Consider the following 11806-nt stretch of genomic DNA (forward strand, 5'->3'; position numbering starts at 1 on the left):
GGGCGCAGCGGTGGGGGTGGGCACATTTTCTTTGTTCTCAAGTGGTCATGTCTCTGGAGATTCAGGAATTGTTACAAGCATTTGTGGGGTCAATGATGCAGATGACTAGAGTTGGAGAGCAATTTTAACCTCAGGGAGGAAACACTGGCAGTTTGTAAGAAAAGCTTCTGCCTTTAGAGCTGTTTTAACAGCCTTTCCCTTGTTAAGCCGTCCTGCTTTGCTTGTGTTTTGTTTACTCTGTTCAACGCTCATTGCAGCTTGCTTCAAGAACAGTGTTAAATCACTCACTTTCAGTGGAGCCCCTTCACGGTCTCCAAACATCCCCTTAATTTGCATATCTTTCACACAGCTAGTAAATCTCTCTAATTCTTTCCCTTCGTCTTCCTTAAGAACCTTACCTCGCCATTTCATGGCAGCTACATATAATACCAACCCCAAGGTGCCGGGTTTACATTCCTTCCACTGTTCACGTGTATTTAGGGCCATAGTAAAAAATTTGACAAACACGTATCAACAAGTTTCAGTGAATGGCGCAGCGCCCACGTGACCGACCCAGCCAAGAAGCTTCTACACAAAGATTCTGTTCGCTTGGCTGTTGAGGGTATCCCAGTCAAATCACTTGTTTTAGACACCAAAAGTTGCAATACCATAACTCTATAATGCCAAACTGCTATTCCAGTGCCCCCCACACAGAACTACTTGAGAGCTGTATGAGTACAGGAATTCTCAAACAGGAAGCTGCTTGATACGCGGTTTCTCAAGACAGTAGAAAATCTCTTTCAAGTAGGAAACCACCCCACAATAATTATGGAACACAACAAACTTGTCCCTGTGTCCTCATTGATAATTTAACAGGGGCCAAACCTCACTTTTACAGTGACTACACTCATTTAGCGGCAACGAGGCTAATCCCCGGCATCAAGTTTTATTTTGTAAAACCTGGATTCTATGCTCAGTTAGCGGCAATAGATTTATTTTATAAAACCTGGATCAAGTGGTATTAAATGTCCTATGTAATTTAGAAGACAACCCTTCAGTGGTTATCCATTTATGAGATCGATTTTACGTTTTTTATGAAGCCAAACGATCTAAGACTAGGACACTCATGCACTTTCCCTCACGTGAGGCTATGTGGTTGAGACTTCACATGTAATCCGACTTCAGACAAAGATAACGTGTTAGAATTTAACCCGTTCTTTTGTTGGAAGCACGAGAAGTGACGACAGGAGAGGACTGTTTAAAATCGGCAGAAAGTTTACTGAATGTCTGATCACAGGTAGGCCTTACAGTGCTGGGATCAGAGAGACAGAGCTCCCGCAGGAGTTCCATCCACTGACCTCGAATTAAGGTCTTACAATACATTTTATCTTCTTGGGCTGCTCTGCACTAAACAAAGGTACAACAATTCATGCATTGTACTCCTATTAGTCATTTGGTGAGCCGGAGCTCACACCTCCTTGCTGGAATGTAATCTACACCGTGTGTGTGTGTGTGTGTGTGTGTGTGTTGCTAAGTTGTATGTTAAACTGGCCAGGTGGTCATCTCAGGTTGTGGGCCCCCGGTCTCTGCAGGACATCCCAAGATAAAGCAGAACTTGGAATATGCTAAGTGAGTCTAGGTGTGGGTGCAAAACAAGCCAACTTGTCTTTGTTAATTAAAATGTGAATTGGCTGTCTGGTCACAAAGAGATGCAGACATCCTGTCTCTACACAGAACTTACAGCATTCAAAGTAAGCAGATTCTGCTTCATTACAGCTGTAGGATATATAAGCAAGGGAAACAAATGCATTAAAATAACCAAAGCTCAGTAGTTCTGGACAATCATCAATACAGCTGTAATATGCATAAAGAAGTAAGATAAAGTTATGAAAGGTAACTAAAAGGAACTACAGGTATGAGAAGTAACTAAAGCTGATAAAGTAACTAGAGTCTATAAGACTCAAATCTTACACATGCTTTTGCTTCTCTTTTAAAACAATTTACCGATCGGGGAAGATCCTCAATCAGACAATTCAGCGTTTTAGTGTGCCCCATGTGCAGAATTTCTCTGTATTATAGAAAAGGTTTTCTGCTTACCTGTTTTTATGAATGCCGGCAGATTGTCTGAAGAGGGTTCCACCGATCTCACTTCGGACAGGAGAGGACTGTTTAAAACCAACAGAAAGTTTACTGAAAGTCTGATCACAGGAAAGTCTTTACAGCGCTGAATTCAGAGAGACAGAGCTCCCGCAGGAAAACCGGCTTCTGAATCCCGAGTTATGTTTTTACATTACATTTGTACTCTTGGGCTAGGTCCGCCTCAAACAAAGGTCCAACAATTCATGCTGAAATGTGATCAAAACCAGGTGTGTGTGTGTGTTCTGATGTGATTTTCCAGGCGGCAACTGAACAATGGGTCATCTGCGCTGCAGACCTCCTATCTGTATAATCCTATTACGGGACAAAGCAAGACCTCATGAATACAAACACTATGTGTACACACAAGTTAAAGTAGTCAATTTCTACTTCAGTATCACTTGACTCTGACTCTCAATTAGAAAATATATATGCAAGGAAAGTAAATGTATTAAAGTAACCAAAGCTCAGTAGTTCTGGTCAATCATCAATACAGTTTTAACATGTATAAGCAAGGAAGGTAAAGGTATGAAAAGTAACTAAAAGACAGTGAAGAACTGAAAAGTAACTAAAGATTATAAAATAACTAGAGCCTATAAAAATCAGATCTTACAAGACCCTAGTGAGGTTTTAGTCCGATGACAAAGTGCTCATTAGTAGGTATGTGCTTCACCGGACCGTGATCCTGCAGTTAGCTGAACAGCCAGTGTGGAGAGGCTGATCCTGCATCTCTGGGCTCTCCTGACGAAGAGTATTTAATTACAGAATAGCTTGGCGAGATGAGAAAAGTAGCATCAGTTACTTGGTGACATAAAAGTTGATTGAAGATTTCTTAACCTGAGATAAGATAGGATTTATTTCTGTAAGACCAAATTGGGAACACCTCTATTTTATACTTTTCCCAGTGAGATTTGGGACTTGAGAGAGGGGTTTTCTGTACTATGGCCCCTGGTGTACAGTGACAGCTGGGAACTCCACATGTGGATCAACACACAAATAAATGATGTAATTGCAGTTGTAGCAGAGGTTGGTGTCTACATATTATCTTCACATTTGACACTTCGATTTACCTCTCTCCTTTGTTTCTCCTCTAAAGGATTTCTGTGAAATCTACTATACTCGCCCTTAAACATTCCTGCAATAGAACAAAAATAATGAATAATAAATGTCCAAAGTGTACAGTATTTACTGTGTACTCTAAGGTAAACTATTGTGGCGGCCCCAGCCAGCGGTCGCCACACTATTGATCATAGAGGAGCCAGTGAATGACAGCTATGGACATTTTTCACAGAAGACATTTTGACATGATATAGCAGGTATGCACAGGTGCAACTAATGACGTGACTCGTGCAGCATTCCATTCCATTCCAGTTCTGGGACCCTGGTGTTGTGCAAGTTAGCTCACAGGTATGGTGAACTAGGACACTCGAAGGGTTCAGACCCATCTGTTTCCAGTTGTATCAGGTCAAATGATAAATGAATCTGCTGTCAGTGTAATTCTGATTTACTACTCGTGTAGTTTTTGTAGTTTTGTTCATTTCTATCAGTAACAATTGTAACCTAACATCAGAGGCATTGCAGAGATCTGGGAACACTACAACAATAAGGTCTGACAAAGCACTGTAATTAATAGAATACAATTACAGTTTGTATTGACTTATATAGTATCTGATTCTAACCAGCGTATATAATCGATCTTGCCCTCCTTTGTCCGCCCTCTGTTTGTCCTCTCCTGTTTGATTCCAGCAGATTGCGAAGCCTCAGCAGCGCCTCCAGCACAGTAAACGAGGACGCCACAGTAAAGACAAGGACCGACTGCTCCCCCTCCCCTACAGCACTGTCACCTACAGCACCCTCACCAGCCCTACCAGCCACGTTCAGGTAGCGTGCATTGCTGGGCTGAAAATGATATCAGTGTTATTCAGGTCTACTCAGTTGAAAACATTGCTTTGTACACCAGCGTGAGTGGCAGGATTTATTCATATGTACAATCAAAACCAAACATCTTATTTCCTGTGGCTACATTGACAAAGGCCAGTTTACCTGTGACCATTGCCACAAACGTGATGCTTTTGACTCAGCAGAGGGATCACAGTACGTGTGAAAATGGGTGCCGTCGGTGACTGATCAGGCAGTGTAAGAAGCCAGCCTCAGTGGACACTGTCCAAGAATAAAGCCACTAATTACAAAACTATGCAAAACTACAAGATTAAACTTTGTCAAAGAACATGGATGAATGCTGGCAGCACATCAGATGAGTCTGGATCAGATGGGGTCCAGCCTGCCCACGAGTGCCATAGCGACTACATCAGGGCTGGATAAACAAATTGATTTGTCAATTTAGTTTGAACAATTTGGTTTGAAAAAACACTCTCCATACTGATCTGAGCTCTCGGTTTGCTTTGTTGGAGATTATCTCTGGTTATGAGATGTAAGGTTAGAGGTGCAGGGTCTTTAAAATCGGCCCTGCTCAACTGTTTTGCACATGTACCTAAAAATGATACAAGATACAGGATTCATTTTATTGTCACAGTTATTGTTCAGCTGTTTACCAACAGGTACACAAAGAACAAAATGACCTGTGACTTGGCATCAGATAGCAGCTTTGCACATCAACAGTAGGATTACAAATTGGTTTTTAATAAATGAATACAAATAAAATACAAAATAAAAATTTTATTTAATGAATCACAGGATTAGGGCTGGGCGATATGGCCCAAAATTCATATCCCGGTATAATTTTTACGTGTCACGATATACCTCTTATATCCCGGTATTTCCTTGTACACAAGGTTCAGTTAAATTCAAAGTCAAAAGGCATATGTGATATTATAAGAATGTTTATTAACAGTTTTAGAACTGAACATTTTAGAGCTAAGACGCTAAGTTTTTCTTGTTTTTAAACACTCACTGGTGTAAATGTCACTGTTAAATAAATAAAAGACAAAATAAAGTCCACAGCTGTGCAAATAAACAATTTTGAATAATTAGGAAAATAAATATTCAGCTATTCTTAACAAAACTTTGTTAACTGAACATGAAAAGTTATATTTCCTGTAGACACAGGTAGATTGCTTGTAAACTCTCTTACAGGTTTTTTGCAAGAAAAACAAGCCTGTCAATAGCATCAGGCTTCAGGGATGCCCTGTGACAAGTTACAATATTTCCACTGCAACTAAAGACTCTTTCCGAAGGGGAAGATATTTCTTTGCCATGTGTATATTTCTTTGCCACGTGACTCAGGGATGGAAAGACCACTTCATGTTCTTTCCACCATTTGAGGGGATCTGTGTCACTCTCCACACTGGCAGACTGCAGGTAACTTTGGAGTTCAAGTTCAACTGCCTGACATGGTTTAAGTGTGGTGCTGCTGCTGGTGAGTGTACTCTCAGAGAAGAAGCTTGCCAGTGACCTCTTCTTCTTAGGTGCTGGTGGTGGCAGTGGCACTGCCACTGTTTCAGGACTTCAGTGTTTTCTTCCGACACATATTTCATCCTGAACCGTGGATCCAAAAGAGAGGCCGTATCCAACAGGTCACAAATGGCTGGGTCAGCATACTTTGCATTGAGGTAACTCACAATGCGGCTCTTGATGGATTTGCAGAGCTCACTATCACCATCTTCATCTGCCAGAAGATTTGTTTTGAAGAGGTTCAGCACAGGTTTGACATATGAAAGGGTGACATACTTCTCACCTGAAAGAGCATCGGTAAAGTCCTGAAGAGGTTTCAGGGCCTTTTGGACTGCCTCTAGAACCTCAATGTCTTGCCATGTCGGGACAAGATACCTACACTTTTTGTCAGCAGACAGGACTTTGGAGAGTGCTGCTTCTTGCTCTAGGACCCTCTCAATCATCTGCTGCCTTGATCCCCAGCGTGTGGCTGACTCTGTGATGAGCTGGTGAGCTGGCAGACCCAGCTGAATTTGGACTTCAGCCAACTCTCTCCATTTTTTCCAGCTGTAGGAGAAGCTGCTGACAATTTTTTTACACAGAGAAATGGCCTGGGTGATGTGGCTATTATCCATACCATGTCCTGAAAAACAACAAAAAAAAGAAATTTCCCTTTAATTTTTAAAATCTCTTTTATGACTATTTGGCTAGGATGAATTTTGCCTCTAGGCCAAATAACACACAGGAAGTAAACAAAAAGATTCTTATCATTAATAAATGACTGAATTTACAGCCATATATTTATAGTTTAATCTGTTTGACAGCCTTAATTCATATTTTGTATGTAACTCTTTGTGTATGAAAAAAATGATTAACATCTAAAATAATGTTCTAAAATGGAAATCTAGTCGCTTTTCTTCCAGCTTCCAGCACAAGAGAGCGGCCTTCAGGGCTTCTGCAATGTGTTCTCCAGTATGATCCTGAGGAAAATAGCTTGTTTGGAGACACGCTGATTTAATTTCCCAGTCTTCAATAAAATGTGCCGTCCTGCTCATGTAAGGCTCGCATGTCCGACTTGACCACAGATCTGTAGCTACAGTAGTCCTAAATTCGTCACGTTAGCCAGCCTGGTTAAGTGTCTTCCGGACATCCGTATACATTTCTGGCAGCACCTCTCGTGCAAAATACTTGTGTGAGGGCAACTGGTACCTAGGGTCAAGTGCTTTCAGTAGTTTTTTGAATCCATCTTGCTCCACTGTGGCAATAGGGGCCATGTCCTTTGCAATATGGTATGCTACTGCATTTGTAATTTCACGCCACTTTGCACTTTTTTTTTCGTACTGCCACACCATGGTTAAATGCAGTTTGCAGCTGGCTTTGTGTCGAGGTGGACAGCAGGCAGGAGGACTTTAATTCTGGCAGCTTGTGGGAGCAGTGGCTGCAGCATGCCGAAGTTTCATGTACTCCTCGTACTGGAGTTTGTGGCATTGCTGTAAATGGTGGAACAGATTTATTGTGCTTCCACATTTGGACGTAACTTCTTTGTGACACAGTCTACAAATTATGTTTTTTTGCTCGACATCATCTCTTCTGAAACCAAACCACTTCCAAACTTTTCTTTTTACATAACAGAACTTCGTCACTCGTGTCGAGCGGAGCTTGAGCTGCTTCCATGCTGCTGAGTTGAAAATAGCCGCTGACTTCCACTGGCCGCATGCGCAATGGAAGAGTGTGGGCGGGGTGCAGGTGTGTGAAAGAGAGAGAGAGAGAGAGCCTGATGAGGATAGACTCTCTTCTCGTCCTTTAACTTTATACTGCGGTATAAACGGTATTGCGTAATTCTACACCGCGTTTAAAATTATATCGATATGTTAATATATCGATATACCGCCCAGCCCTACACAGGATGTACTTGTTCTATGATCTAATATAAACGGAGTTCAGTGTTTGTACTGACAATAGCTTTGTGCTGTGCAGTGTGAGAGAAGTCAGATGATAAAAAACCAGAGAGAGAAATGAACAGTAAGCTGCTAGTGATGTTGTGTTGTTACTTTACCTTTGGAGTGATGCAATGCTGTCGTGTACATGTCCCCACCTCCTCCAAACGAAGATGGAAGAGTGTCTTGACAGTTCACTATGAATTCAAATAAACGAATTGGAAATGCTTCACTTAGAAGTGAGGCCAGAAAAAGTTCTGTAGTACAGAACGAAATACAAAATGAATGTAAGTGGAACAGAATGAATTCAAATTCAGAAGGTGATGTACTGTACATGTACAATGCCAGATTCTGGAAACTCGATACCTGCTGGAAGAGAAAAGAAAAATGTTCCTACACTACCCGAAGGCTGTGTGTTCATATGTGTGTATGTACTGCAGAAATTTTCCATGTCGAAGTCGGCCCAGATGCCGCTGTCCAACATCACGGTGCCAAAACCCTCTATCTCCAGGGTGCCCAGCAGCATGGAGGGCATCAACCATGAGCTGGAGAAGGTCTTCATCAAAGACAACGGAGAGAAGGAGGAGCTTAAGGTGGGGTTCTGTTTCATCTTGGTGTATCTTCTAACTGTTGTACTGACTTGTTTTGTGTCAGTTCCGATCAATATGCTGTTCTTTCTCCTTGCTGTGTGTCTCCTCTCGGACTCGGCAGTCTCTGGAGGTTCCTGACGGGCGGCGGGCACCCTTTCCTCCACAACAGCGCAGCAGCAGCACCCGCAGCGTTGACACCCAGACTCCCTCAGCCCCCGGGCGGTCCAGCAGCTGCTCGAGCCTGTCGCCCTGCCCATCGCCAGCCTGCCCACCAGGATCACATGATGGCAGCCCCTACTCCACAGAGGAGCTACTGTACGACCGGGATAAAGGTAAAAACATCAAATTGTGGATGAAGTTTGGGTCACTCTGTTCATGTTGTCCCACCAGTTGTAACTACATGTTTCTGGTCGTTCCTTGAAAAGTGCAGTTTTAGAAGAGAACGCATTAAAACCAATCTAGGGCTCAGTGAACTGGCATACAGTACATGTGGTCACCACTATGTTAGTCATTTTCACTTCTACAGCCTACACTCTGTAAATAGGTGACACATTGTTAGCTACATTTCAGCTGTGGTAAAGTGCTATATAAATAAAGTTGAGTTGAGGAGGTGACACATTGTTAGCTACATTTCAGCCCTGAAGATGAAAGTGAGGTTCCTACTACAGGGCTGGAGGCTTGTGAACTTGGACCAGCATGCAGTGTTCGCTCCCTAAAATATGGACTTAAAATGAGAAGCAACATGGCACAAGCCGCTTAGAGTTGGGACAGTAAAGCTCTGGATCCTCACTCAGTCCTTCTTGTTAACTCAACACAAACCCACCCAGACAGAACCTAAAATATGACTTTGTTTTCATGTGCTGTGCCTCCACTGCCAGTTTGGTTAATCTAAAAATTTACACAGATTTGTACTGTAAGGCATGGTTCCGCCGCTTCTGTATGGAATAGTTCTGATGGTACCGCCGCCTCTGTAAGGAAAGGTACTGATGGTACCGCCGCCTCTGTATGGAATAGTTCCGATGGTACCACCGCTTCTGTATGGAATGGTTCTTATGGTACTGCCACCTCTGTATGGAATGGTACTGATGGTACCGCCGCCTCTGTAAGGCGTGGTTCTGATGGTCCCACCGCCTCTGTAAGCAAGGTTTGGAAAAATGATCTTTTAAAGCTCAGTGAGTGTAAAATAAATACTTAACATTAGTTCTGAAAGTTATTACATATTTATTCCTGCAGGAAGGCGGTTTCTCTGAACAGAGTGTCTAATACAGTCTGTTACAGGGAGGCTCAATGGACGCTCAATGGACAGAGTGTGTGAGTCCTTCTTATACTCAGCCTACAACAAAGAAGACAGATGCTCAAACAGATACCAGCCCTTTGGTCCCAGGTCACATCTGGTTTGGCAACCAAAAGGCATACAAAGGTTTACGACCATGCAATAAACGGTCTGGGGTCATAACCACACAAATGACTGCATACAATGACATGAAAGCATCGGCTAAAGAACATTGCCACCACACTCCCTCCTCTTGATTAAACATTAATCACAACAATTCATACAAAAGCCTTCTTAGGAACATATCAAACCTAACACCAAAAAGGTTTAAGATAAATCATTATAACCTAGAAGAAAAACCCAAATATACTGTTTTCGTGATACAAACAATCATGAAGCACAAACAAAGAGAAGGACGACAATAATAGGCCTATACTAGCATTTCATCCCCAGAATCAGAGTTGTCTGAGCTATAAGCAGTTGATGAGAGAGAGAGGTGGTGTGTTGGGTGGTATGTCAACAACATTATTTCAACAGTTTGAGAAACAAACCTGTAGACAAAGCTTGGGATGCAAGTACAGCAGGATGTGCCCATGATTACACAGACACCTCCATGTGAAGCTGTTAACTGATCTAAGACCATTTGGACCTGCATGGCTGTGAGCCTGAGGCCTATTAGTTCCTTCCTTACAGCTATAAAACCATCTGTTGTGGCATTCACAAACATAGGGAATCTGTAATCAAGTGGAGCCGGTGAGAGCAGAGGTGAATGGCCGGACACAGGCATGTGCGTGCACACAGAGCAATTACTCAATTTCATAGCTATAATCATAGCTGCAACGATGTTGTTAGCAAATCTCCACCACATATTAGGAGCGTATACAGTGCCTTGCGAAAGTATTCGGCCCCCTTGAACTTTGCGACCTTTTGCCACATTTCAGGCTTCAAACATAAAGATATAAAACTGAAGAATCAACAACAAGTGGGACACAATCATGAAGTGGAACGAAATTTATTGGATATTTCAAACTTTTTTAACAAATAAAAAACTGAAAAATTGGGCGTGCAAAATTATTCAGCCCCTTTACTTTTAGTGCAGCAAACTCTCTCCAGAAGTTCAGTGAGGATCTCTGAATGATCCAATGTTGACCTAAATGACTAATGATGATAAATAGAATCCACCTGTGTGGAATCAAGTCTCCGTATAAATGCACCTGCACTGTGAGAGTCTCAGAGGTCCGTTTAAAGCGCAGAGAGCATCATGAAGAACAAGGAACACACCAGGCAGCTCCGAGATACTGTTGTGGAGAAGTTTAACGCCGGATTTGGATACAAAAAGATTTCCCAAGCTAAACATCCCAAGGAGCACTGTGCAAGCGATAATATTGAAATGGAAGGAGTATCAGACCACTGCAAATCTACCAAGACCTGACCGTCCCTCTAAACTTTCAGCTCATACAAGGAGAAGACGGATCAGAGATGCAGCCAAGAGGCCCATGATCACTCTGAATGAACTGCAGAGATCTACAGCTGAGGTGGGAGACTCTGGCCATAGGACAACAATCAGTCGTATACTGCACAAATCTGGCCCTTATGGAAGAGTGGCAAGAAGAAAGCCATTTCTTAAAGATACCCATAAAAAGTGTCGTTTAAAGTTTGCCACAAGCCACCTGGGAGACACACCAAACATGTGGAAGAAGGTGCTCTGGTCAGATGAAACCAAAATCGAACTTTTTGGCAACAATGCAAAACGTTATGTTTGGCGTAAAAGCAACACAGCTCATCACCCTGAACACACCATCCCCACTGTCAAACATGGTGGTGGCAGCATCATGGTTTGGGCCTGCTTTTCTTCAGCAGGGACAGGGAAGATGGTTAAAATTGATGGGAAGATGGATGGAGCCAAATACAGGACCATTCTGGAAGGAAACCTGATGGAGTCTGCAAAAGACCTGAGACTGGGACGGAGATTTGTCTTCCAACAAGACAATGATCCAAAACATAAAGCAAAATCTACAATGGAATGGTTCACAAATAAACATATCCAGGTGTTAGAATGGCCAAGTCAAAGTCCAGACCTGAATCCAATCGAGAATCTGTGGAAAGAACTGAAAACTGCTGTTCACAAACGCTCTCCATCCAACCTCACTGAGCTCGAGCTGTTTTGCAAGGAGGAATGGGCAAAAATTTCAGTCTCTCGATGTGCAAAACTGATAGAGACATACCCCAAGCGACTTACAGCTGTAATCGCAGCAAAAGGTGGCGCTACAAAGTATTAACTTAAGGGGGCTGAATAATTTTGCACGCCCAATTTTTCAGTTTTTTATTTGTTAAAAAAGTTTGAAATATCCAATAAATTTCGTTCCACTTCATGATTGTGTCCCACTTGTTGTTGATTCTTCACAAAAAAATTACAGTTTTATATCTTTATGTTTGAAGCCTGAAATGTGGCAAAAGGTCGCAAAGTTCAAGGGGGCCGAATACTTTAGCAAGGCACTGTA

At 42.4% G+C, this 11806-nt stretch overlaps 1 protein-coding gene across 1 annotated transcript in view; it reads left to right on the forward strand.

Moving 5' to 3' along the window:
- Window positions 1–11806, forward strand: part of glcci1a (glucocorticoid induced 1a) — a 48690-nt gene that overhangs the window by 24776 nt on the left and 12108 nt on the right. Inside the window, 3 exon segments of the mRNA XM_020621416.1 lie at window positions 3862–3996; window positions 7883–8035; window positions 8154–8364. Of these exon segments, the coding sequence (XP_020477072.1) occupies window positions 3862–3996; window positions 7883–8035; window positions 8154–8364 (499 nt within the window).

Source organism: Monopterus albus, unplaced genomic scaffold (assembly GCF_001952655.1).
Source record: "Monopterus albus unplaced genomic scaffold, M_albus_1.0 scaffold259.1, whole genome shotgun sequence".
Taxonomy (NCBI): Eukaryota; Metazoa; Chordata; class Actinopteri; order Synbranchiformes; family Synbranchidae; genus Monopterus; species Monopterus albus.